Source organism: Hemibagrus wyckioides, linkage group LG29 (genome assembly GCF_019097595.1).
Source record: "Hemibagrus wyckioides isolate EC202008001 linkage group LG29, SWU_Hwy_1.0, whole genome shotgun sequence".
NCBI lineage: Eukaryota > Metazoa > Chordata > Actinopteri > Siluriformes > Bagridae > Hemibagrus > Hemibagrus wyckioides.
The window spans coordinates 6,424,412-6,452,336 of NC_080738.1; the positions used below are offsets into that span (position 1 = coordinate 6,424,412).

General features: G+C 42.7%; 2 protein-coding genes across 4 annotated transcripts in view; both read left to right on the top strand.

The window, feature by feature from the left end:
- The first annotated feature begins 120 nt into the window (after positions 1 to 120).
- Positions 121 to 16,636, top strand: fnip2 (folliculin interacting protein 2). 3 transcript variants are annotated; one of them, XM_058384731.1, is made up of 17 exons: positions 121 to 428; positions 6,164 to 6,287; positions 8,693 to 8,788; positions 8,890 to 8,990; positions 9,315 to 9,389; positions 10,041 to 10,102; positions 10,555 to 10,626; positions 10,712 to 10,847; positions 10,972 to 11,173; positions 11,386 to 11,474; positions 11,590 to 11,736; positions 11,818 to 11,987; positions 12,239 to 12,899; positions 13,742 to 13,898; positions 14,328 to 14,528; positions 14,618 to 14,733; positions 15,098 to 16,636. In XM_058384731.1, the coding sequence occupies exons 1-17, from the start codon at positions 337 to 339 to the stop codon at positions 15,174 to 15,176; spliced, it is 2,580 nt and encodes an 859-aa protein (XP_058240714.1). In that variant the 5' UTR covers positions 121 to 336; the 3' UTR covers positions 15,177 to 16,636. The 3 variants fall into 3 exon arrangements, with proteins under 3 accessions (XP_058240714.1, XP_058240715.1, XP_058240717.1); XM_058384732.1 differs by lacking the exon at positions 121 to 428 and adding an exon at positions 2,807 to 3,025; XM_058384734.1 differs by lacking the exon at positions 121 to 428 and adding an exon at positions 5,738 to 5,763.
- Positions 16,637 to 20,093: 3,457 nt separating this feature from the next.
- Positions 20,094 to 27,925, top strand: part of LOC131348881 (putative methyltransferase NSUN7) — a 14,593-nt gene continuing 6,761 nt past the window's right edge. The window contains exons 1-9 of the mRNA XM_058384074.1: positions 20,094 to 20,295; positions 23,824 to 23,882; positions 23,968 to 24,104; positions 24,185 to 24,337; positions 24,420 to 24,603; positions 24,691 to 24,904; positions 25,014 to 25,157; positions 25,652 to 25,753; positions 26,886 to 27,003. Of these exons, the coding sequence (XP_058240057.1) occupies positions 20,094 to 20,295; positions 23,824 to 23,882; positions 23,968 to 24,104; positions 24,185 to 24,337; positions 24,420 to 24,603; positions 24,691 to 24,904; positions 25,014 to 25,157; positions 25,652 to 25,753; positions 26,886 to 27,003 (1,313 nt within the window). The remainder of the gene's footprint in view (positions 20,296 to 23,823; positions 23,883 to 23,967; positions 24,105 to 24,184; positions 24,338 to 24,419; positions 24,604 to 24,690; positions 24,905 to 25,013; positions 25,158 to 25,651; positions 25,754 to 26,885; positions 27,004 to 27,925) is intronic.

Genomic DNA, 27,925 nt, shown 5'->3' on the forward strand with positions numbered 1-27,925 from the left:
CCATTTCGCGTCTGTGGAATTTTAAACCTCAGGACGCCTTGCGAGGGCGCTGGCACGCTACTAGTGTTGTGTCGCTCCTGTGTGAACGGGACGTCAGTCACGTGCACGGCGGTCGCCCGAAACGGTCCTTCCTTTACAGTGCGCGACTCCCGGGGATTCCTCTTTTTGCACGTGCTGCCGCGGTCACGTGACTCTCGAACGCAGTAGAGAGCAAGAGGTCCTCGCGAGCTGCTGGGCGTTATGGACGAGCCGCCTGGTTTCCGGTAGCCTACGTGCGCGACGCGTGAGCTCGCGCGCGCCGAGCCAGACAGACAGCCAGCCAGCCAGCCAGCCAGCATGGCCCCGATGCTCCTGCAGAAACTGTTCAGCAAGAAAGCCGCGGCCACCATCGGGGGCGCACGAGAGTGCGCGATAGACGCGGAGAATCGGTAAGCTTACGGTTTCCAAATACGGTGCTCTGGTCGAAATCGTGCAACTTCAGCTTGAAGCACCAAAATGCTGCCTCACTTCCAGCACGTGCCCTTTCTTCACGTTCATGTTCATGTTCTAACAGCCCTTGCAATTACATGCACGACTTATGGAAAATGCAGGAAGCTTATGATGCGTTATGCATTGTGACAATGTAGCTTTGCTCGCGTGCTGTTCTCCGGGTGATGCTCTCGTGCATCCGTTTACCTCATCTCCCAAGTTCGCACGAGCTGCATCATTTTTACAATATCAGGCCTTCTTTACACACTTTCCACGCGGAATTGGGTTTGGAGTAAAACGTTACACTTGGTTTCATTACTTCCGGTTATGTTGACATAGCTTATTATAGATGGTGATCAGCATCCTAGTAGCCTCGTCTGTCGATGCAAACCAAAGGGAAAACTTTCAAGGCGCCAAATTTGATCTATACTAGGCAATTTTGAGGAATAGTCGGTAGGGGATGTCGCTTCAAAACGTTTTTAAAAAATATCTAAAATGCCACGCATGCGCACCAGGGACAGGGCAGCGCCGTAATCTATGATATGGTGTGCGCATGCGCGGGAAACTTGAGGGACCTGGACCAGTAGTCAGTCATATGACTCAGTTGTTATTCTCCATTTCGCCCTCATGTTATTGTTTTGTTTTTGCTTAGTGCTTTACTACATGAATTCACACTCAATGTGTATAATAATATCTGTTCCACATCCAGTGGGTCAATCATAGTAAACAACTGTTTGTTTACACCCGTCTGTCTCACTCATATATTTAGAGAGAATACAACTGACTTGTTGTGATATTGTCATATTAGCTTTTAGTCCTATTCATCTGTTGTCTATGAACAGCTCACAAAACCGTGTTGAGCAACACATTTTATCACAAGGTCCCATCTGTGGCACAGTAAGAACATGAACATGGTAAATAAAACTTGCATTCCGACCAACAGATCGGTCATCGGCCCTTTGGGGTAATGTGAAAAAATGGGACGATAAGGAACATAACTTCTTATATGACGTTTTGAAAAATATTTACATTATAGACGCCCTTATCCAAGCATCATTTATACAACTGGGCAGTTAGGGTTTGAGTTAGCCTTGCTCGAGGGCCCAGAAGTGGTCCTGGGTATTAACCTCGCAATAAGTAGGCCAACACTTAACCACAGAGCTACCAACTTACACCAACCCAAATATAGATCAGTTATACTGAGCATTTTATTCTGTGTAATCTCCCGACTGGAGTGTCACTGATTGGCTGCGTGGATCCATAGATTGTGGTCGAAAGAAATCAGCCCCAGCCTCACTTCTTCGGTGTATTGCTTTTGGTTGGTGATGCTTCTGCAAAGCCCAAAAGATTTCATTTTGTTTTATGTTTTTTTTCATATTCAGCCACAAAAATAGACATGGTAGCTGCTATGGTGTTAAATTACATACATGTATGGATGCAGCGGTCAGAAACATTTTTAAAATGGTGGTGAATGAAAGAGTAATTAAAGGTGCAGTAAGTAACTTTTGTTAAGTGTACAATAAAATAGCTTATAGTTATTAGTTAATAGTTATTGTATATGTTCACATCATAAGTTTTTATCTTAAGCTTTCTCCATCATGGTCAAATGAGCCTAAAGTATTTCTTCTCACGGTTTATGGCGACGTTTCTTTCGAATACTATGGGGCTTCAATGCAAAACATGGTGAAAATCATGTAGAGTTGCTTCCTCAGATTAAAACTTGTCCTTAATTACCTATAAAAACATTTATAAAGAAACTCCGTATCAATGATTGTTGGTCACCGCTTAAGACAAACAGGTATGAATTTGGGAAGCGTTATTACCGTAACGTTTCCCAAAGTGGAATTAGTTCTTTAGGAAGCGTTATTAAGAGACCTGAGTATGTCAGCGGAAGCAATATCTCCTGATCACGATACTGTGTTTATTTTTATAGTATCGCCTGTTTCCGAATAAAAGGTCGAAAAGAAAAATCTTTTCTCACACACACACAGCTATCAAAGAGCGACATACTTTTGATTCATTTACTTTGGCAGATAACATTGAGGAGTTTGAGATGAATCGACATTTTATTCTAGATATTTTTTTTACGTTATAACAGCTACAGACATTCGTTCCATTTGTCCATAGAATAGCGTTTGATAATGTATTAAAACATTGCAGCGTGTGCTTGTGCTGAGGTGTGCAACTTTGCCTGCAGAGAATGTCGTATGACAGTCGGATCACATGCTCGGTGTGTGTGTGTGTGCGTGCATGTGACAAAATGAAAGAGAGCCAGTCATGTGATGTTTGACTTCTATCCAATCTGTCATCTGCTAGATAAGAAAGCACTTCCTTACATGCTAGAACAACCTTTCTGACTCAGTGTGTTTGTGTTGTGGTGTATGTTTGTGTGCGCGTGTCTCTCTGTGTCACTGGTGTAAGTTTAGATGATGTTAAAGGACACATACGGCGAGGTATGTGTTAGTGTATGAGTCTGGTCTTGTGCCAAGATGAAGATTAAAAGTCAGAGGAAATGCAGCACAGTGTGGTGGTCAAATACGGACGTTTTATATGACAGGTATTTGTGTGTGTGTGTGTGTGTGTGTTGATTTGTGGATTTATGCTGTTAAACGCAAGTACATAAATAATAATAAATACATTTGCACAGAAGGTGCTTAAAAAGTTTGTTTTTATCCAGTTAACCTGAGGTAAAGTAGATTTCGGACTATAATGCTAGCCTGTATTAAGGAATAATACTCTGTAATCGCGACTTTCACACTCGATGTCATTTATTACCATATTAATTGTGTTATTTACTTTTTAATGAACAAGATAATTATTCATTATGCACCCTCTCTCTTTTCAATTAATTAAACTAATCAGACGAAAAGACGCACTGATAAACGACTAGCTTGAAGGTGAAGTCTCCTGTGCTGCAGGGGTTTATGGCAGAACCTTCACGTACGAGAACGGTGATGTTTTCTGTGAGGAAACCCTTATGTCAAATCTTTATTGGACAGTGTGTCCATTCCCAGCGCTCTGGGGTTAATCTTTAGCTACGTTTTCGCATGTGGTGAAGTCGTTAGCACAGTAGTAGCTTGCGCTCTCTTTAACATGACAAGCTGCATGTTTGTTTGTTTGTTTTTGTATATTTCGTGCCACCAACACAACTATACTGTACCGTAGACTGTAAACTGTATGAAACTTTATAATAAACATAAGCATCGGCTTGGAAATGATTGGAAATATGGCTGCAGTCATTGATTATTTTCCTGTAACAGGTCTGTTTTAGTGTTTTCGAAACACAGAAGTGACCTTTCTGTGGTGAAAGTAATGTAAAGCTCGTGTTTTTCCGGTGTATCGGCGAGCAAATGCAGAAAAAACCACACAAAAATCATAGCAGCTAAGCTAATCATCTGTTCATGAACACTTGATGTTAGCTTTCAACCATGTGACTGACCGGGCATGTCAGGAAAAACGAACTGTTGTTAGTGGAGATTTATTAACTGTCTTTAATAACTTCCTTATTTTGATCACATTTGACAGCTAGCCTGCAAGCTGGATGCTAACTAGCAGGCCAAGCTGCTGGGATTTTGTGAAACTCTCATAAAATGAACATAAAATTTTAAAAAAGTAAAATAAATCACATTTTTTGCATCAGAAAACTAAATATTTGGTATAATTTATTGAGCCTGAGTGATCTTGTCTGTTTTCTGAAGGAACGGCCTCCTGTTAGCACAGTTAGCTTAAGTCAGCGTACACCAGAGCGCTAGCAGTGCTGAGGTGAAGAAACTGAAGGCTTAAATCTCATTAAAAATATGGATTTCTGTGATTAAAACGTATAAAATATTGTATTTTAGTGTGAAGTATCTTTAAATTAGGTATTTTTATTTTGTTTAGTGTGGTTTGTTTGTTGGAGCAATTTTATACAATGGAGCAGAACAGATTCTGAGGTAAATTATAATTTTGTATATTTATTTATTTATTTATTTATTTATTTAACCTCAGCTTTCCTTAGATAAAGAGTTAATGAATCAGCCAACACACACACACACACACACACACACAAATCTCTGTTCTAGTCTCTCTTCCCTTTTTTTTGGTCAGTGGTGCACAGTAAAATGCTGTGTGTTCATTCTTATGAAACTGTTACTTATTGCTGTGTGTGTGTGAGACAGAGAGAGAGTGCGAGAGTGTGTGTGTGCGGTTTATAGCCCAACTGAGCCAAAAATATTTGTATATGGTTTCTAGGTTAGGGTGAGGTTTGGTGTAGACATTAAGTAGCTACATTGTGTGTGTGTGAGTGTGTGTGAGAGAGAGAGAGAGAGAGAGAGAGTGTGTGTGTGTGTGAGCGAGGGTGACTCTCTAGTCATATGCATAGTTTCTTCACAGCTGGTTGGAAAAGAGGGTGTGGCCGTCTTAGGAAAGAGCCTGATGCCTTTTGTATGACACGCTCGAGACCATGAGTGTGTGTGTGTGTGTGAGTGATCGTGGTCATGTGACTCGCTGCGGATCATGTGACCTAAAGAGGATGTTGAAGGAAAAATAAAAACGCAGCATTGTGTGGGACTTTTTTTTGTTTGTTTGGTTTTTGAGAAAGTCTTTCATGGTGCAGTGTTCCTGTGTGTGTGTGTGTGTGTGTGTGTGTGTGTGTGTGTGTGTGTGTGTGTGTGTGTGTGTGTGTGTGTGTGTGTGTGTGTGCAATTTTTGTGGCTGCTTATGTGTGAGAGTCTTTTCCAGTGTGTGGTGGCAGTACCAGCCCAAGCAAGTGTTGCTCTCACATACACACACACACACACACACACACACACACGCTTAATGTGTGAAGATAAAGAGACTTTGTGTGTGTGTGTGTGTGTGTGTGTGTGTGTGTGTGTGTGGGAATAAGCGTTGCCTATGCAAAACAGAGTATTGTTCTGCAGCTGGTCTAGTGCATCTCTAACACACACTTTGTCAACTTAAGATTAGAAATATAATAACACACACACTTAATAGTATTCAGCGATCGCTCTCTCTCTCTCTCTCTCTCTCTCTCTCTCTCTCTCAAAGAAGAAGGGCTTTTAGAGGAATCCTCTGTGCGTGTGTGTTCTGCTGCTGATGCAGCACAATTTAATAGAAACTTGTGGGGGGAAAGAGGGAGCGGTTTATCCGACCTCCTTCCAGCCTCTTTTCGGCAGCAGCGAACGCAAGCTCGTGTGCATGCATGTGTGGGGGGGTGTGTGTGTGTGTGTGTGTGTGTGTGTGTGTGTGTGTGTGTGAGAGAGGAGTCTGAAAGCCCAAAATGGGCGTTCTTTGACCGGACAGGATGGAGAGCAGGTACTGTGTGTGTGCATGAGAGAGAGAGAGTGTGTGTGTGTGTGTGTGTGTGTGTGCAATTTTTGTGGCTGCTTATGTGTGAGAGTCTTTTCCAGTGTGGGGTGGCAGTACCAGCCCAAGCAAGTGTTGCTCTCTGAGTGAGTGTGTATTCTAATGCATTTGGTAGTTGTTGCTGCAAAGTTGTCATTGCAGTGCGTTTTTGTGCAGAAATAGATTGTTCGTATCTGTGTTTGTTTGGATAAAGAGTGATGTATGGATTTATTTAAATTTTGCTGCATTTTATTGACGCTTTACGGAAATCCACATGTAGATTCATGCGTTGGTGTGTTTGATGCATTGCAGAGTGACATTAAGATGATGTAGCTGACTCTGACTCTCTCTCTCTCTCTCCCTCCATTAGTTGGGCTTCTGCCGAGTTTGATCTCGCACAAATCCGACTGATTGTGTATCAGGATTGTGAAAGAAGGGGTCGCCAAGTTCTCTTCGACTCCAAGGCTGTACGGAAGCTCGACCCATCTGAACTGGTATGTAATGTAACCTTGCATATGTGTGTGTGTATGAGGGTGTGAGGGTGAGTGAGTGATTTATATGCTGTTAAAAGAAGAGTCACATGCTCTGAGATTGCCCCCTTGCTTGGATCTTATGACAGGTGTGACTACTCTCCAAACTGGGTCAAAGTATGTGTGTGTGTGTGTGTGTGTGTTGGAATCCTGATTTAGCAATTTTGAAAAAAATAAAATAAAAAAATAAAATGAATATTACGTTATTAGTAGTAGTAGTAATAACTATAAAATATTAATTAATAGTAAAATAATAATAATAAAAAACAAAAATAAACATTTATACTACTACTAATAATTAACAGTAATAATAATAAATATTCTTTAATAATAATAATAATTATTATTATTACTTTTTTTTATTGTTGCTAATAGTAATAATAAATATTATTATTATAGGAATATAATAGTAATTAATACCACTGATAAGTACTGATTATAAAATTAATTTGAGATACTTTTTTATTTACAGAATAATTTAATTATAATAAAATAATAATTAATAATAATTTTAATATTAATTAATATAATAATTATAAATTACTCTTTTTTATATATATATATATATAATAATATTATATACAACATACTCAGATAAAATATATTTATAGAAATGAAATATATTTCTAGAACTATAGAAATGCACACTGTTGAGAATTAAAACGATTCAGTGACCCGAAATTCCTTCATGTTTCTGTTGTTTTACTGAAACAAGAAGTACGAAGCACAGAAACCGAGAATTAATTTTCACTCATGTCTGAACGTCTTTGTTTTTTGTTCTCTCTCTCTCTCTCTCTCTCTCTCTCTCTCTGTGGATTGTGGGTTTAAAGTGAATGTGCTTTTATGATCATCTGTGGTCACATGAGGCACAGTTTGTTCAGTTCTGAGAGAGAGAGAGAGAGAGAGAGAGAGAGAGAGAGTTATTCTGGATACAGGTTGTGTCTAGTCATATGATCATTAAGCCTTGACTTGCTGCTGTTTCATGAGGCACATGAGTGCATGAATCACTTAAAATCATAATCATGAGCAAGAAAATCATCTGATTTTATTATTTTTTTTATTTATTCATTTATTTTAATGTGAAATGCATGTGATGTTAATGAAAGTCTTAATTATTTATTATTTTTAGTGATTGTTAGATTAGTTATTATTTTTATTGGTGATTATTTCTTGTTAGTATCATACCCTCATATCAGTTAGTGAGTACCCTTTGCTGTAATCAGAGTCACTGAGTGAAGTGTGGAGGAATATAAAGAGCCTTCGGTGTGATGGAGGGAGATCGAATCCCTCAACCATCAGGGAAAGAGACGTAGATAAACCATGCACTCTGGGTTAGAGGGATAGTGTACGCTCTCTCTGTCTCTCTCTCTGTCTCTCTCTCTCTCTCTCTCTCTCTCTGTTTATTTCTCTCTGTCAGTCTCTCTTTTCTCTCCCTCTGTATGTTTGTTTCTTTTTCCGTCTCTCTCTCTCTCTCTCTCTCTCTCTCTGTCTTTCCTTGTCTGTCTGTCTCTCTTTCTGTCTGTCTGTCTCTCTTTCTCTCTGTTTGTCTCTCTTTCTCTGTCTCTCTCTCTCTTTCTTTGTCTGTCTCTCTTTCTGTCTATCTGTCTCTCTGTTTGTCTCTCTTTCTGTGTGGGTGTTTTCTCTGTCTGTCTCTCTACTTTGTCTCACTCTCAGTCTGTCTGTCTGTCTCTCTGTCTGTGTTGGTCTCTCTCTCTCTGTCTCTCTCTCTGTGTCTTTCCTTGTCTGTCTCTCTCTCTCTCTCTCTCTCTCTCCCTGTCTGTCTGTCTGTCTCTCTCTCTCTCGCTCTCTCTTTCTCTGTCTGTCTGTCTCTCTGTCTGTGTTGGTCTCTCTCTCTCTCTCTCTCTCTCTCTCTCTGTCTTTCCTTGTCTGTCTGTCTCTCAATCTCTGACTGTCTGTCTCTCAATCTCTGTCTGTCTGTCTCTCTCTCTCTCTCTCTCTGTGAGTATGTGGAAGGTATCAGACAGTGTTTTCCTCTCAGTGTTTACAGAGGGTTGAAAACAATGAGGTTGCCCGTCTTCACGTGTCTTAGAGTTTGCACTTGGTATCCTTTTGTTTTTTTGTTGTCCTCAAGTCATATATAGAAGTTGTGTAACATCAGCTAGCTGTTAGCTTGTAACTTGTAGCTGCTAGTATGTTTCATTGTCCAGGGTTAGCTAGGCTAGTCCATTTTGCGATGTATTCGCTCTGATTAGCCGTCTTGGACGTTCGTTCGATCATCATTAGTCGGGTGATCAACTGGTTCTCAGATGTGGGCAAGTGATGGTCATTTTAACGCTAATAAAGTATCAGAATGGAAAGGTGTCCTAAACTTTTTTTTTTTTTTTTTTTTTTTTTTTTGCGTTTCGCAGAATGTCGAGGAGACGACAAAAGCCCCGCCCACCCAGAGTGGCGCATGCCAAAACGGCTGCAAGGCAAAGCAGAAAGAAACCCCGCCCACTTATCAGGTTTGTTCATAACAAAGTGTACCCAAGTCATCTGGGAGTTGGGTAGAAATGTAACGTGTGTGTGTGTGTGTGTGTGTGTGTGTGTGTGTGTATACGCTCAGTATACAAGACCATCTTCCGACGTGAACATGCTCGGGGAGATGATGTTTGGCTCCGTTGCCATGAGCTACAAGGGTTCGACGTTGAAGATTCACCACATCCGGTAAGTTTAAGGATTAAAGTACTTCAACAGTAACGGCCGTTACTAGTAAAGTCTCATTTCCACTTCCTTTTTCTTCATATTCATGTTCAAGAAATTTAGGTTTTTCCCATCAGAAAGTTGATCATTAATATAAAACAGCATTATTAAATACTACTGTAAGTAAAATGACTTCTTTATGGTGGTGGTGGTGATGATTTATTCCATATGTTGTGATTAGTTTTCACATTAAACTTAAACTAATATAATATCCTGCCTCTGAGAGTCCTCACTCTGTGTGTGTGTGTGTGTGTGTGTGTGTGTGTGTGTGTGTGTGTGTGTGTACAGATCCCCTCCGCAGCTGATGGTCAGTAAGGTTTTCTCGGCACGCTGTGGCAGCAGTAACGCGGGCAGCACCAACACGTGAGTCTCTCTTGGGTTTTTCTGATCCAGAAGCACACACTGACTGATTAAAGCTGCTGGAGGGAAAAACTCAATAGAAGAGCTATAGAGCGATGCTCCGCCCATTTCCTCTAAAAACAGATTGAGTCATATATAGAACAGATATAATCTACACACAGTGGGAAGATGAAAGCTCATCAGTTTGGGGTTTGCTTTCCTCAGAATAAAAGATGATTTGGTATTACTTTCACTCTTGGTCGGTCTCTCTTTCTCTGTCTGTCTGTCTCTTTTTCCCTGTCTGTATGTCTCTCTCTGTCTCTCTCTTTCTTTGTCTGTCTGTCTCTCCGTTTGTGTCTCTCTCTGTCTGTTTGTCTGTCTCTTTTTCTGTCTATTTGTCTCCCTCTTTCGGTTTGTATCTTTGTTGGTCTCTTTCTCTCTGTCTGTCTGTCTCTCTTTCTCTCTCTGTTTGTGTTGGTCTCTCTTTCTCTGTCTGTCTCTCTCTTTCCTTGTCTGTCTGTCTTTCTCTCTGTCTGTCTCTCTTTTTCTTTCTACCTCTCTCTGTGTTGGTCTCTCTTTCTCTGTCTCTCTCTGTTTCTTTGTCTGTCTAAAGAAAAAATGATTAGGTGCTACTTTCACTCTGACCTCACTCTCACTCTGTTTCCGTTTCTCTAGTCTCCAGGACAGCCTCGACTCCATTAGCCAAACCTGCCCGAGTCACAGCAGCAGCAGTATAGGTGAGACACACACACACTAATGCTCTACACAGTTTATGATGCTACAGAGAGACACCTGCATTTCTGCTTACTTACTTACAGCAGCAGGCTTTAGCTGGAACAAATAAAAATCTGTTCACTGAAGGGGAAAGGACTCAAGCTTCTGGGGCTTTGGATTGAAGTCATTTCTGTCTAGTCTGTGTTATCGCAAGCCGATATGAAAAAAGAAAGCGAGAGTTATTGTTCAGTTCACGATCCGGTAATTATGACATAATCTGTGCGTCACACTTTCGTCTCAGGGGGAAAAAAGAGGAAATCTCTGCCTTGTTGACTCTTTTTTGTGGTTTTTGTGGTCCAGTTCTGCTGTTGCCTCTGTTTTGAGACAGTAATACATCAGGTTGTGTGTGTGTGTGTGTGTGTGAGATGAACTTATTTTTAAATGCTTGTGACTTCATAAACATCTCCTTTTATAGCTCATAGTAATCCTGTGGACATGCCCGGCCGTGGACACAGCGAAGACAGCGACAGTGGCATCGCTCGTTCAGGTAAACACACACACACACACACCGTACTGAAACATGCAGCTTTCCTCGTTCCTTTTTTGGTTTTAACTCCATCTTAACTGCACAGCATCACTCAGCAGCCTCCTGGCCACGCCCCTCCCTTCGCCCGGTTCGTCCTACAGCAGCGGGTGTGCCAGCAGTTACCAACGGCGATGGCTCCGTAGCCAAGCAACCAGCCTCCAGCATGGCTTGATCCCTCGCTGGTGAGTGTGTGTGTGTGTGTGTGTGTGTGTGTGGAGAGAGAGCCTGTATACAGTGTTGTAAAATTCTAAGTAGTTGTTCTTTGCTTTATGCTCGTGTGTGTGTGTGTGTGTGTGTGTGTGGCAGGAGCACGGACGAGATGTTCAGCCTGTCAGACGAGAGCTGCACCTCGAACCCCGGGCTGGGCCGCAGGAAGAAGATCGCAGTCAGCATCATCATCAGCCTCCCGGAGAAAGAGGAGGAGAACCAAAGCTTCCAGGAGTTCTTCTTCTCCCACTTTCCCCTGTTCGAGTCTCACATGAACAAACTGAAGACTGCCATCGAGAGGGTGAGTGCGGCACTGCCAGGTCAGACCAGGCCGCCTTGGTGACCTTTAGTGGCCGCCGGACACTGGAGCTCTTTGTGTCCACGAGGCGCAGTGAGCTCGTCTGGAAAATGTTTATAGGACAATGACGGGTATACACGGTCACTGAGGGGGTGGGTGGGTTTAGTGGGATGAAAATAAGTGTGTGTGTGTGTGTGTGTGTGTGTGTGTTTCAGGCAATGATTGTGTGTCGGAGAGTAGCAGAGCCTAGTCAGCGAGTGCAGGTGTATCTGTGTCGGGTTATGGAGGCACTGGGAGAGTTCAGGTGAGGAGATTTGTGTGTGTGTGTGTGTGTGTGCGCTGTGAGCCTTGTGATGCTCAGGATGTGAACTTTGTCCTGACTCATGGTGTTGATTGTGCTGTGGTAAAAAAATTTCCAGGATGACCGTGTGGAACCTGTACATGGCTCCACGGATCACCGAACCCATCTGGCTGACCATGGTATCCCAGAGTGCCGAGCGACACCAGCTGTGCCAGCGTTTCCTGAAGGAGATGAGCCTGCTTATGGAGCACGGGGCCAAGAACCAGTCAGTGCACCACCGTTCAGTTTGAACTTCACTGGTTAAGTCTGGTTAATAAAGGTTAACAGAATGTGTTCCATGCTCTAGGTTCCTGTCTTCTCTCCTCACTGCTGTCCTCATGTACCACCTCGCCTGGGTTCCCACGGTGATGCCTAGCAACCACCCACCAATTAAAGCCTTTTACCAGAAACACTCTTCCCATACGGTAGACCTGCTGGCCAAGTGTCACCCCTACAACCCACTGTGGGCTCAGCTAGGTACACACACACACACACACACACACACACACTTTACTGAGTGAGCCAAGTGTATATACTTTCCACTGTGAGATGAGCTAGGTGTATACACACACACACAATTCCACTGTGGGGTCAGCTATGTATACAGAAACCCTCCATTGTAGCTAGGACTCGACCCACTATGGATTCAGTCACACTCTAACTCGTTTAACTTCATTATTCACTCTATAGTATGTCCTTTGTCTGAAAGGTGTGTGTGTGTCTTGTAGGTGATCTGTATGGTGCTTTAGGTTCTCCTGTTCGAGTGTGTCGTACTGTGGTTGTCGGACGCCGCCGTGAGCTGGTGCAGCGCGTCCTCTACGTTCTTTCCTACTTCATCCGTTGCTCTGACCTCCTGGAAAACACACTTCCTCACGCACAGACGGACAGTCCAGTCAATCCGTGCCCTTCTCAAACCACTAACCCCTCCCCCTGTTCTGAGAGGACCAATGAGAAACCACTAACCTGTGATTCAGAGGCTGTAAACTCCACCCTTTACTCTGAAAGGACCAATGAAAAAACAGCTGACACAAATCCTACAGACCCAACTTCCAGTCGGGAGGAAACCGGCGACTCTGAATCAGCTGGCTCTTCCCCTTTTTCTGAAAGATGCGATCGGGAATGCTCACTGCAGATGGGACTAGAGCACACGTTGGCCAATCCGAGCCCTCCTGTGCACAGAGTGAGGTTCATGATCGGCAGCCCGAAGGAGGCGGAGAACGACAGACAATGTCGGAATAGGACTGGACCTAGGTGTGGGCGTGGCTTACACAGGAAGATGCCCAGTAGGCTTTTAACAGACAGCTTGGACAGTTCGGATGAGGAGGAATCGTCTCTCGGGCAGACGTGCACAGGAGACGAGATGCAGCAACATGAACTACCGTTACCAAGGTAATGGAACACAAGGTTACAATAGGGGTGTTGAAATATGGACAATTTTACACTCCTCGTCCTTTAGTTCAGTGTGTATTGATGATGATGGTGGGTTTAATGAATGAGGGACCTGCAGGCCCTGAGTAACTCTCAGCCTGATGCTCCCACCACCATGCTTCACTGTGGAGATCACATATATAGACACCGATCAGGCATAACATTATGAACACTGACAGGTGAAGTGATGATCTCCTCATCATGGCATCTGTTAGTGGGTGGGATATATTAGAGGCAGCAAGTGAACATTTTGTCCTCAAAGTCGATGTGTTAGAAGCAGGAAAAATGGACAAGAGTAAGGATTTGAGCGAGTTTGATGAAGGGCCGAATTGTGATGGCGGATAGACGACTGGATCAGAGCATCTCCAAAACTGCAGCTCTTGTGGGGTGTTCCCGGTCTGCAGTGGTCAGTATCTATCAAAAGTGGTCCAAGGAAGGAACAGTGGTGAACTGGTGACAGGGTCATGGACCGCCAAGGCTCATTGATGTACGTGGGGAGTGAAGGCTGGCCCGTGTGATCCGATCCAACAGATGAGCTACTGTTGCTCAGATTGCTGAAGAAGTTAATGATAGAAAGGTGTCAGAATACACAGTGCTTTGTTGCATATGGGGTTGCATAGCTGCAGACCAGTCAGGGTGCCCATGCTGACCCAAAAATTGGACCAAGACAATATTAGGCAGGTGGTCATAATGTCATGCCTGATCGGTGAATATATACATACAAATTTTCAACACTGTTAAGAAGTTTGTCCTGAAAGTGTATCAGTGATTGATTAGAGTCCCCCCCCCGCCCCCCCCCACAGCTGTGACATGGATATCCGCCCCGACGTGAACCATTTCGGTCGCTCTCTGCTCGGAGGTTACAGCCCGCAGTACATGCCCGACTTCGTCCTGCACGGCGTCACCTCGGATCAGCGGCTCAAGCAGTGCCTGATGGCCGACCTGGAACACACGGTACTGGTGAGTACTGACCGGACAGTGTGTCCACATTTTTAAATCAACAGAAAACAAGAACATTAGTGGATGGCAGCTTAGAAAATGCAACTTCAATAGCCAGTAGCCATGGCAACGGGGCTGTTTGAACAACATGCATTTCCTCTGCTACATCCTGTATTAGATCACCATGCTGTAGCATTCTTGACTCTGATTGGTCAGAGGGTACTGAGTAACATCAGCCCTGACCTAAACAGCTGGAAGGGTTTAAAGGGTTAATGTTTATATTACATTGCTTCACATGTTAAATATGTGCTTCTGTAACTCTGACAAGTTGTCCCTTTAACACCCACACACACACACACACACACACACACACACACTCACAGATGTGCATGAGAAGACCTGTTAGAAGAAAATAATCACCTCTGTGTGTGTGTGTGTGTGTGTGTTTAGCACCCTTCGCTGGACGAGCCGGTGGCCGAAGCCGTGTGCATCGTCGCAGACACGGACCGCCTCTGTGTTCAGGTGGCCACGACGCAGCGGCGCGTGTGTGAACCGGGCCAGATAGGAAGAGACGTGATGGTCTCCAACCTCATACACACACTCCTCACATCTGTGCTGCAGCTGCACGCACTCAACATGGCCGCAGACTTCGTACGCATCTCTCTCTTCTGTTATTGACTTTTGTTTTGGAAAACACTGTATGCACATCCTGTCTAAACGTGTGTGTGTGTGTTTTGCAGTGTGTCATGCATTTAGAGGACCGCCTGCAGGAGGTGTACTTTAAGAGCTGTTCTTTGGCAGAATATCTGAGAGGACAGCGACGAGTCCATGTAAAGGAACTAGGACTAGCTCTGGGGTACTACACACACACACACACACACACACAAGCAAGAAGAAGCTCCTGAAGTGTCTTCTACTGCAGCAATTTCTGACTAATCCTTTCTATTTGATTTGGTCGAGCTTCTTAACCATTTAACACCGCTTACTGAAGTTCTTAAAGCGCTGAAACTGGAGACTCCTTCCATAGATATTCAACAAACAGCTCCTTCTGGAAAACTTCCCAATGATTAGACGGTTTCTTTTCCTGTCTGCTAGTTACTTTCTCTTGTTGCTATGGAAACAAGAACGGAAAGCTGACATCGAAAGGTGAAAATGTTCGGCTTCTCTATCGAAGACTTGTGTGTTTTATTTATTTGTGTGTGTGTGTGTGTGACTTGTAGGATCGAGTCCAGTGATCTTCCACTACTCGCAGCGGTCGCCAGCACACACTCGCCCTACGTCGCTCAGATCCTCCTGTGAAAAAAGGAGCGGCTTCCACTACGCCGACCAATCAGAGTGCGCTCCTGCCCACAGCAGACCAATAAGGAGCCGATCTCCTTGGCCGACGATCAGACCAATCAGGATCACGTCGCTAGCCTTTAGAAGAGAGATCGGGCTTGTAAGCTTTACATCCTCTCCAGACTGAGTGTGTGTGTGTGTGTGTGTGTGTGTGTGTGTGTGGGCTTTTATTTTCCACAGTGTTTTGTCTTAAAAAGAAAAGGAAGACTGGAACAGGAAGAACGATAACACAATGTATAGTACAACAGACGACTAATTAAAGGATTTTTAGCGGGACGAGGTTTAAAACCTGGGCACAACGCTAAACCTGCAGCTTTTTATTTTCTCCTAATTTGCTGCCTGCTGGTACATGATTTTATTTTTATTTATTTAATTTTTTTGTCTTTCTACATTTTCCTGAACCGCACGCGCTGCCTGAGATCGACGCGAAGCAAACAAGAGGTCACTTTATAAATAACACACAGTTTACAGCAGTTGTTCTTTTCTGCAAATCACAGTTTTACAGAATTAAATCCCACCCTGTAATCCAGAACCACAGATCCGGCTAATCGAGTACACAGATTAGGATTAAGATTAGGGACGGTGTTCAGGCTCGAAGATCTGCAGAAACGGGGTCGGTTTACAGAATCCGGACTAAGTATTTATTTTAAGAAGCAGTACGCGTCGATCATCTTGAATCATTTCGATTTGTTCTTTTCTTTACTTTAGTGTTTGATTTTGTTTTGGCTCCCTCTTGTGGTGGCAGTTAGGTTTACACTCACTCTCTTCATAAAGACCAAGAGAAAAGAAAGATTTTACTACCAGAGCTGTGTGTCTCTTTAATTTTTTTTTTTTTTTTTGCACTATTATGGTCTTATTTATCTCTACATCAAGCTCTAACTGTATTTTTTTAATGATGGCACATGTAGTCTTTACATAATAAGCCACTGTTAACAGCTTTCTTTCTTTGTGTGTGTGTGGGGATGGATGGGTGGATGGATAACTCGTATCAGGTGCTACCATGTTATACACTGTGTAAGAGTATGTTAAAACAAACTATTTTCTATACTTTAAGTATACACTTTTACTAATCCCCGTGTCTTTTCCCTCCTGTTAAGCCGCATCCAGCTCTGTTCAGATTCAGGCTAATACTCCAGTCTTCGTTTTACCTTAAAAGTCTTACCTTTCTTTAAATGTTCCAGAGACTCTTCGTTATTTTTATACACTAAGTTCTACCTCACGGTTGCTTTTAAAAGCAGTCCTGATCTCAGACATGAAAGACGAGCGCCGAGGTGGGCAGATCTTACCGCCGCGGCCGAGAAAACTACGGCCGAGGGTTCGGACGCTTCGTGCGATTCGAATAATTCATGTTTTTTGTTTCGTTTTGTTTTTTAAGTTTGATCCTTGGATATGGAATAAAGTCGAATAAAAATCTGTTTTAAAAAAAAAAAATAACTGTTGTGTGGTGATGTTTGTCATAAATGTTTCGTGAGGGGAAAAAAATTCACATTTTAATACAATTAGGTTTGATGTACACCGATCAGGCATAACATTATGACCAGTGCCAGGTGACGTGAGTAAGACTGATGATCTCCTCATCATGGCACCTGTTATTGGGTGGGATATATTAGGCAGCAAGTCAACATTTTGTCCTCAGAGTTGATGTGTTAGAAGCAGGAAAAATGGACAAGCGTAAGGATTGAAATTGTGATGGCTAGACGACTGGATCAGAGCATCTCCAAAACTGCAGCTCTTGTGGGGTGTTCCCGGTCTGCAGTGGTCAGTATCTATCAAAAGTGGTCCAAGGAAGGAACAGTGGTGAACCGGTGACAGGGTCATGGGCGGCCAAGGCTCACGGATGCACGTGGGGAGCGAAGGCTGGCCCGTGTGATCCGATCCAACAGACGAGTTACTGTTGCTCAAATTGCTGAAGAAGTTAATGATAGAAAGGTGTCAGAATACACAGTGCATTGTTGCGTATGGGGCCGCAGACCAGTCAGGGTGCCCATGCTGACCCAAAAATTGGACCAAGACAATATTAGGCAGGTGGTCATAATGTCATGCCTGATCGGTGAATATATACATACAAATTTTCAACACTGTTAAGAAGTTGAAGTTTTGAGATGGGGCCAATGGAGGAATCTGCTGCTAATATCTTGGTGCCAGATCCCACAGCACACCTCCAGGGAGTCCATGACTCGACGGGTCAAGGCTGTTTTGGCAGCAAAAGGGGGGACCAACACGATATTAGGCAGGTGGTCATAATGTTATGCCTGATCAATTTTAAATGAGGACATTCAACTGAGTTACTGTTAATCTGTGACTTAATACTGTGGGTCTATTGAGTTTCTAATCACTACACTATCTCTACATTGCAATGTTCATTTGTTTTGGTCTGTTTTTTGGGGTTGAATTGTTCGATTTGCTTGTTTGTTTGTTTTATTTAGTCTGGTTCGGTTTGTTTTTGTTCTGTTTTCTTTAAGTTGTTTTGCTTTGTTAAGTTTGGGTTTTTATTGTATTAGTTTTTGTTTTGTTCTGGTTCTAGTTTAGTTTGGTTTTGTTTCTTTACCTCCATATTTTTCTCGCTTCTTTAGTCGTTACTAATTCCCACTCGCTATCTATACATGTCTAAATTGTTTATTATTTTTATTTTTCCATATACCAGTGAAGGCGAAGCTCGGGACACAAAGGTATTTTTATTATCAAGAAATAATTTCATTCAGTTTTTGCTCCTTTTTTTTTCTTCAAATAATTAGATATAATTAGATTTAAGTATTTTCATATAGCACTATGGACATTGTCACTAAGCAGCTTTACTTGAATATAAAAAATTCAGAATAAAAATGAAGTTTAAAAAATGTTAACTTATCTCTAATGAGTAAGTCAGGGGTGGGGATGGTGAGGAAAAACTCCCTGAGACGACCCGAGGAAGAAAAAAACCTGTAGAGACTCAAGTAACAAACAAAACCTTCATCCACAGCTTGATATAACGACACCAATTACAGGCGCATTTACTGCCTGGATTCCAGCAGGAGATCTGTACAGCTTTGGAGCACAAGCTGCTCCTCTCCACGACCGACTGAAGAAGATTGTGGGAGGTATCAGTGACGGCCACACCCACTCTTGACAAATAAAGCAAGAACATCTAGTCTCGGATCCTGCACCTGAGCACGAATCATTCAGGCGTGATGGACTCTAATTGGCTGGAAAGGGGAGATATAGATGAGAAGGTGTGTGTGTGGGATCAGTGTCTCCTTACTGCTTCTCTTACACCTGTGCTTTAAATAATCCCCGTGGTGTCGTGTCACTCAGGAGATGACGATCCAAGGTGAAAACGAACCTGGTTCCTACATCTACTTAAAATTGCAAACGCAACGCAATCCGTTTCCCGGTTTGTTACGAGCGTGAACATGCTGCTGTTCATTTTTTTATGAGGGATCCTCATCGTCTCGTTGGTAGACGTCTTGACAAGAAGGAAAGGAAGGCCCAAGTTACGTGATAGGAAATTCCTGATGATCCCAGAGGAAGAGAAGAAAACTCTCACACTGGTTTTAGTTTATTTCTTGGTATAGGGACTCGATGAAGATATTCTATTATTAGACAAAGATCTCATTTAAAAACAAATTGAAGTTCTGGTGGACAAAGAAAATCATGTTTCCTAGAAGCAGCTTAGTGTTTAAAAAGGTTAACAAAAGCCCATTTTAAAGAGGCCATGTTGCATTAAAAATACAGAAGTCTGAGGAGAAAACCGACGAGAAGAAGAAACCTCAAGAGGAACCTACAGGCTTTGTATCAGATCATTGAGAAGGTAAAATATTGAGAGTTACAGTACTCTAGATGAACTGGACGGGCTGTCCAGAGTCAACGGTCATCGAATTAAAGATGGAACTGGAGATTGTTTTATAGTAATGGGAAAATTAAAAATAATTTAAAATAAATAAATATATAATAAATAATAATATTATTAAAAAATAAATACAGAAAAATAAGTAATAATATTATTAAAAAATAAATAAATAATAATAATATTAAAAAATAAATACAGAAAAATAAATAAATAAAAATAATAAAATATGTTTATATTAACAATTCGGTTGCCAAGTTGTTGGTTGGTGCTAAAGTTGCGTTATTTCTGTCAGAAGTTTGGTTGTCTGTTTTGCTCTGATGTCACATTTATAAAGAGAGAAAACATCACACCTGATCATTTTAGTTAATAAAAAAGATCATAATATTATTACAAAATACACTTTGGACGCCGCTAAAGATCATGTATTGGTTATAAAGTCTATCAAGTCGGCTATTCATGCTAGTCACGCTCACCCGGAAAAAGAAAACTGCACATAACGTCTTATCTTTCTTCAGACAATCCTACTGGATTTAATTTTTTATTTAATTTTTTTTTTTCAGCCGTTTGATTCCAGACATGCTGCTGATGCAGGGGGAAAGAAATAAATGCAGCTCGAACCTCGGTCCGTTTTAAATCAATCATCACTTTTACTCTCACACGACATAATTAATAAATCAGGAGAATTCTTCTCTTTTGTCTTCTGGACCACAGGAGAACGATGCATTGTGTTGGTGATAATGTGCCTGATGGCTGAGTGACAGGATTAAGAGGAGCTTCATGTATTATGAGATACGCTCAGTAATGCGTTTTATTGTCGGAGGGACACCTGACCTTACCGTGTGTGTGTGTGTGTGTAAAATAGAGAAGGGTGTCAGCTTGACCATCTCATTCTACTCAGTCTAACAAAGTGGACCAGCAGCTTAACGCTAACGTCTGCAGTGCTACAAGCTTTATTATTAAGGTGTGTTAGAATTAGTACTTTATTCGCTTGGGTTTGGAATTAAAACCAAAAACTACTACAGCCTGAAGCTCCCTGGGTAGCGACTACAGTCATGACCAAGCCGGGGTTTCCCGACTGCGTGTACGCGCAAGCGGCCGACGCTTTTCGAGCATCCTGTGTGGAGAAGAATCTGGATTACAGAGTCGTCCATTACGCCTCCATCCCACACCCTGCTGCCGGAGACACTGGGCGCAAGCGCAACACAAAACAAGACGAGGTTTGGGCATATGAGCTGGCATTCAACACTCTGAAATGTAAGACAGCATTAGTACATTAGTTATTTAGTGAACAGCGTATAGATTTTTAAAGTAGCTTCATTCCTAATATGTTTAATTGAACAGTCCAACATCGATACCGTACGTATATCTATACTTTCCAAAAGTTTATACCCAAGTCTTTGCTTCTTATGACAATCTCACCTGGATACTGTAAAGTCCTGCTGCCGTAATTCTAACAAACGTCCTGCAATCTGTTCTGGCTGAGCACGATGTCAACACACTCTTTCTAATCTTTGCACTGTACTAATCGCACTATCCGGTATCACCCACAACCCACAGGATGGGGTTCTTCTCAAGTCTGGTTCCTATCAAGATTTCATCCTCAACTGTTTGTTCAGATATAAATCTATGCCTGGGTTTCTGTAAAGCTGCCCTAGAAATAGAAACAGCCTTTATTTGTCACATAGACATTACAGCACAGTGAAATTTTTTCTTCGCATATCCGAGCCATGGAGGTTGGGGTCACAGCCAGCGCCCCTGGAGCAGGGTGGGTTAAGGGCCTTGCTCAAGGGCCCAAAAGTGGCATTTTGGCAGTGCTGGGGCTAGAACCCCAATCTTCCAGTCAGCGACCCAGAGCCTTAACCACTTGAGCCGCCACCACCACCTGATAAAGAGCTGTATAAGTACTGGATTATAAACAATTTAAAACACCTTCCAGTAAACGTTCAACCAGTGCATTACTATATAAACACATACACTATATTGCCAAAAGTATTCGCTCACCCATCCAAATAATCAGAATCAGGTGTTCCAATCACTTCCATGGCCACAGGTGTATAAAATCTAGCACCTAGGCATGCAGACTGTTTTTACAAACATTTGTGAAAGAATGGGTCGCTCTCAGGAGCTCAGTGAATTCCAGCGTGGAACTGTGATAGGATGCCACCTGTGCAACAAATCCAGTCGTGAAATTTCCTCGCTCCTAAATATTCCACAGTCAACTGTCAGCTGTATTATAAGAACGTGGAAGTGTTTGGGAATGACAGCAACTCAGCCACGAAGTGGTAGGACACGTAAACTGACGGAGCGGGGTCAGCGGATGCTGAGGCGCATAGTGTGAAGAGGTTGCCAACTTTCTGCAGAGTCAATCGCTACAGACCTCCAAACTTCATGTGGCCTTCAGATTAGCTCAAGAACAGTGCGCAGAGAGCTTCATGGAATGGGTTTCCATGGCCGAGCAGCTGCATCCAAGCCATACATCACCAAGTGCAATGCAAAGCGTCGGATGCAGTGGTGTAAAGCACGCCGCCACTGGACTCTAGAGCAGTGGAGACGCGTTCTCTGGAGTGACCAATCGCGCTTCTCCATCTGGCAATCTGATGGACGAGTCTGGGTTTGGCGGTTGCCAGGAGAACGGTACTTGTCTGACTGCATTGTGCCAAGTGTAAAGTTTGGTGGAGGGGGGATTATGGTGTGGGGTTGTTTTTCAGGAGCTGGGCTTGGCCCCTTAGTTCCAGTGAAAGGAACTCTGAATGCTTCAGCATACCAAGACATTTTGGACAATTTCATGCTCCCAACTTTGTGGGAACAGTTTGGAGCTGGCCCCTTCCTCTTCCAACATGACTGTGCACCAGTGCACAAAGCAAGGTCCATAAAGACATGGATGACAGAGTCTGGTGTGGATGAACTTGACTGGCCTGCACAGAGTCCTGACCTCAACCCGATAGAACACCTTTGGGATGAATTAGAGCGGAGACTGAGAGCCAGGCCTTCTCGTCCAACATCAGTGTGTGACCTCACAAATGCGCTTCTGGAAGAATGGTTAAAAATTCCCATAAACACACTCCTAAACCTTGTGGACAGCCTTCCCAGAAGAGTTGAAGCGGTTATAGCTGCAAAGGGTGGACCGACGTCATATTGAACCCTATGGATTAGGAATGGGATGTCACTTAAGTTCATATGCGAGTCAAGGCAGGTGAGCGAATACTTTTGGCAATATAGTGTATGTCCCTGTTATTCTTTAAAATGATGTCGATATCTTAGGAAATGTATCTTTTAAAAATGATTTACAGCTTATAGTAAAAGTCAATCTGATCTGAAATGTTTGTCCAGAAATATTAGCATATACTTTGTAATATTAGTATTTTTGATGCAGATATTAGTAGAGATTATAGGTATATTTCAACATATAAATATATACACAAATAGCCGTTAGCACTAATTTCACTGGCTACACATTTTATAGATATAAAGTGGATGAATATATATTATATAGTTGGGACGACTTTAAATCTACAAATAAAACTCAATAATACTCTATTACTATATATTGGAATCAGCAGAAAAGCATTTAAATAGAAAGACTTGTTTAGGTAGCAACACAGGTGTACAAGACAGTGGTGAGACCGCCCATGCTGTATGGTTTAGAGACAGTGTCACTGAGGAAGAGACAGGAGGTAGCAGAGCAGAAGATGTTGAGATTCCCTTGACACGGTTGGACAGGATTAGGAACGAGTACATCAGAGGGACGGCTCATGTTGGACATTTGGGGGACAAAGTTAGGGAGGACAGGTTAAGATGGTTTGGACATGTCCAGAGGAGGGAGAGTGAGTATATTGGTGGGAGAATGATGGACATGGAGCTGCCAGGCAGGAGGCAAAGAGGAAGGCCAAAGAGGAGGTATATGGATGGAATAAATGAGGATATGAAGCTAGTGGGTGTAAGTGTTGAGGATGCAGAAGATAGGGATAGATGGAGAGAGATGACTCGCTGTTGAGACCCCTGAAGGGAAAAGCCGGAAGAAGAAGAAGTTGTTTAGGTAGCAACATATTTTTGAAACAATTCTATATCTCTGAGCTACTTCTAGAGCACTTCCATTTTGTTTTTAGTTCTTTGCTTGTACAAGTACTTTAAGGGAGGAAAACTTTATTCGTCTAACACAACTTTATATTCAGAGTAAATCTACTTTTATTATAGGAGTTCATTTAATCAGAAAGTATGCTGTAAGTAGAAGTGTGTAAATACAGTTGATTGTGAAACACATCCAAGATGGAGAAGCTTCTCAGTCTCATATAATATCACATAAGAGGAAGTTTGTGAACGCTTTGAAATTTCTAGACTCTGACAGTCTGTGTTTTGCCTTTTCGAATCGTTACAAGTCACCCTGGAAAACAGAGGAAACTCAGAGTTACGTGTCGGATCAGAGCGCTCAACTCCCACAGCTGTATCTCTCATCTATACTTCATCCTCCTCTTCCTCTACCCTTTTATCCCACTCTCCTCCTGCTGCATTATTCAAGCAGGCAGTCATCTGGGGAGGCCGCGGCCGGCCCTGACGTTCCTGTTTCTTTTATATCTTTATCTTTTTTCTGTCAGCCCTCACCGGTGGATGGTGGTCTTTACAGCAGTGTTGTGCAAACGTTTATATAAACTAGATGTAGAAATGTCCTCAGGACACCCAGGACAGAGTTGAATGGAAAGCTTTTAAAGAACTGAGCGTCCATGATGTAGGTAATGACATTCAAATCTGATTCAATGCTAAATTACGTATTTTATCCGATTCCAGTCCAAGCGCTGTTGGAGGACGTCTTGATTGACAGCTGCTTCCAGGCGACTCAACAACTGGTGAATTTGCTTTTACTGTATTGAAACAAAACGCATTGCTCGAAATCATTCAGATGTACTGAGTGCAAACTGAACATTTTTTTAGCCAGATGACCTCCTGGCCCTGGCGATGGTCATGCTGTATGACCTGCAGGATAGGAAGTTCCTGCCCAGAGAGCTAATGACGGGAGACGAGGATGAGTCTGTGGACGAAGTGAGGCTGGTAGAGGACAGTCTCTTCAGGTTTGTGGAAAATTATTTAAAATCGATTATTTATTGGTGGCTTCCTTCCCCAAACAATATACCTTATTGTGTGTGTAAAGGTCCAGGACTAAGCTTGCAGCTTCGTTGGCTCGCTTCAGAATCAAGCAGGATCTGGTGTGTATAGATGACCTTCTCCCAAAAAGTGTGAAGGAAATGCACCAAAGAAAACACAAACTACCCACCTGTGCCTGGGTCAACACACTCAAGAGCAGGTACACACACACAAACACACACACACACTATACATATACATATATATATATATATATTTTCTGACATGTGACTCATGTCCAGCGTGGATGAAGTGTGTATGACGCTGAAGACACAGGGCTTCATCCAGGTGGATCCACACACACATCTGGAAGGGAGTGTGTTCTGTAAGGACGCACACTGTCCCGATGTCCTGCTGTTTCCAAACCGAGCGCGAGAACTTCTAGCCAAGACGACGCTGTTAATGGATCATACGCTTATAATACAGGTGACACACACCTAGTACACACACATGTATGCTCATGTCCTGTGTTTAATGAGTTTATATGCCGTGTGTTTCTTGACTTTCTTGAAGGAGAAGTCCCGCAATCTGGCTGTGTGTGCACTGCGCCCCCTGTTGGCCCAAAACACCGATATTCTGATCGCAGGTTCGTTCTCTGCACACACCGTGGCTCACGTAGGCGTCCAGGCTTCGGTATTTTCCAATCACGTCTACGTCTGTGGCCTCCCTGCTGACTCCACCCACAGAGAGGATCTACAAGCGACGCTGTCTCGCATTGGCTGTAAAAGTGAGAGATTTTGGAAATCAGAACAGCTAAACACTCAGGTCAAACTCAGGTTTAAGGCACAATAACTGTGTCTCTGTATAATACATTTGTGTGTGTTATCTCTGTGAAGACGTACGCTTGCTGCCTGAACACTTTGCCGAGCTGAGCGAAGGCGATTCACGTCTCCAGAAGGTTCGAGTTGTTCTCTTGCTGCCCCGCTGCACAGCTTCAGCACTCGCTGACCCCGTAGCGCATATTATTAATGAGGACGGAGGTACGGCAAAAACACCAAACACATGCTGCTGATGCACTGGGAGCTTTTAACAGAAAGCTAAAGCATGATTTTTACCAATAGACTGTAACCATACCAACAAACTTAGCAATCATAGCTTGTGGCAGCTAACTAACCTGTCTAGCTACATTTATTATGATATTCGCTTTAATTAAGACATTAAGCTGTACATAATCAAATAAAGTGGGTCTTTTGGGGGTGTTTCAACGCTTAAATATCACTAACAAAGTCAAATATGTAAGAAATGTAAATATTTTTTCCCGAACATGCAAAATATTTCGAACATCTTAGCTTAGTTCCTTTCTGGCTTTAACCTGAATGTTCTTTATTGCGTTTCATTGCTCAGCTCTGATCTGTAGGATTATTACATGTGTAGTGGTTGGTGGTTTGAGGATGAAGAAGGTGGAGGAAGAAAAGAAAATCCCCCCCGAGTGTGAATTCAGGCTTAAAGTGAAATTGAATTGGTTTCTCATCAGACAGGAAGTTGCTGTGGGATCTGTCTCAGGGCACTGTGTCCGACACAAAACTGGAGTCTCTGACCAGAAAACAGATACAAGACCTGAGCCATGCCCTGACCTGTAAGAAACACACACACACACAGAGAGTACAAATTTGAGAAAGTGGCTTCTTAACCCTGCTCCTGGTCTTTCCTCCTGAAAATGAATGACTACAAGCTCATTCTAAAGCTAATAAATGATATAATCTTTTTCGTTTTTAAAAAAATAGCTTAGCTCGCTGCTCAGATTGGATTCTGCCTCACGCATACGTTCCTTGAATGAAAGCATCAAATGAATAAATAGAAGGTGTAAAGAGCGCACGGGTTCGAATGGAAAGTCAGTTTCTCCGGCGTCTTTAACGGCATCGGGATGAATCAGCTGTTCCTGCTCCGCTCGCTGCTTTATACACACAGATTATAGCTAAGCTGAGAGTATTACATTTTCACACTGCAATGCAAGAGTGACTTTCCATTAAAAGTGTGTGTGTGTGTGTGTGTGTGTGTGAGGACACATGAGGACATGTTCTTTTACCGCACACACAGTTTCTTGTGCTTTCTTAGACAGCTTTCCATCCAGTATACTTCTGCTGATCTACTAAAGAAAAAAAAAATCTGTATTTTTAGGCAGGGTTAAGTCAGAAGTCAAGGGGGTGGAGTCAGACCTGATCAAGGTCCTCGTACCTGGTCATAGTTAAGTCAAAAGTTCAGGGGGAGGAGTCATACCTAATCCAGGTCCTCATACCTAAACATCCAGAGGGCAGAGTCAGACCTGATCCAGGTCCTTGTACCTAGGAGGAGTTAAGTCAGAAGTCTAGGAGGCGGAGTCAGACCTGATCTAGGTCCTTGTACCTAGACAGTGTTATGTCAGATGTCCAGGGGTGGAGTTAGACCTGATTAAAGTCCTTGTATCTGGCGAGAGTTAAGTCAGAAGTTCTGGGGATGGAGTGAGACCTGATCAGCGTCCTTGTATCTAGACAGCGTTAAGTCAGAAGTCCAGGGGGAGGAGTCAGACCTGGATCAGTCAGACTTCTGCTGATCTACTGAAGAAAAAAATATCTGTATATTTAGATAGATTTAGTTTTTTAGAATCTAAAAAAAATCACCTTCTACATTGGACTGTATTCCTCAATATAAGCTGAGCTTTTGATGATTGATGAAATAACCAAAAATTGATGATTCTTCTCAGTGACATTCGTGTGATTCATGACCTACAGTTCCCAGGGTGCAAGGCGTGGTCTACTGCACGTGCTCAGTGTATGAAGAGGAGAATGAGCTGGTGGTGAAGAGAGCGCTCAGGAACGCTGCCATTAGGAGCAAGTTACGGCCGTTCAGGTACACACACACACCATAAACATCATCAGCTACGGTTTTGGAGTATAGGCCACACCCACTTCTGATTAACCTGCATAACAAACAATACAAACATCTCTGAGAACCTCCATTTCTGCTTTGTACCATCATTCACTAAAGACTAGGAGATGCTGAACAACGCAGAGGGAATAAACGGCGAGGTGCTGGTCTGGAAGCGAAGTGAAGAAGTTAACCAGGAAGAAGGCGGAGCTTCATTCCAAACTTTAGTCATTTTATCATTTTTGCTAAAAAAATGGAGTAAAAGTTAGAAAGAGGTCTCGAGCAGAAACGTCTCGTTGGAGTAAAGTCTGAGACTAGTTTATTCTTTCTGACTGGATTCAGTGAGATGATGACACACACAGGACTGCACTTAAACACAGGACAGTGTGTATAGCTCATGAGATGGGATGTATAACATGGACCTCATCTTCCCACTGCTGAAAAACATTATACTTGGCAGTTAAATTACGAGGAAGCAAAAGAAATGTGAAAAAAATGACTTGTTTCTGGAAAAATTTGTAGATTTCTATAAATTGTTAATACAGCACAGAAAGCCAGGATGTGTAAATCCTTTTTATGGCTGAAGTTATGTTTATTTATTTATTTGTGATTTGAATGCTGGCTCTTTTCAGTGAGTCAGATCATTTAGCTCACCGGTAAGAGAGGATTCCTTCAGCTTCCTGCACTAAAGAAAAAAAAATATTATTTGTATTTATAGGCAGAGTTGAGTCAGAAGTCAAGGGGGTGGAGTCAGACCTGATCAAGGTCCTCGTACCTGGGCATAGTTAAGTCAGAAGTTCAGGGGGAGGATTCAGACCTGATCCAGGTCCTCATGCCTAAACAACCAGAGGGCAGAGTCAGACCTGATCCAGGTCCTTGTACCTAGACAGTGTTAAGTCTAAAG

Coding starts and splice junctions, on each gene's coding strand:
- fnip2 (XM_058384731.1), top strand. CDS start 337: ATGGCCCCGATGCTCCTGCAGAAACTGTTCAGCAAGAAAGCCGCGGCC. Junction 8,991..9,314: donor TTGAAGATTCACCACATCCG/GTAAGTTTAAGG, acceptor GTGTGTGTACAG/ATCCCCTCCGCAGCTGATGG. Junction 11,475..11,589: donor GAGGCACTGGGAGAGTTCAG/GTGAGGAGATTT, acceptor AAAAATTTCCAG/GATGACCGTGTGGAACCTGT.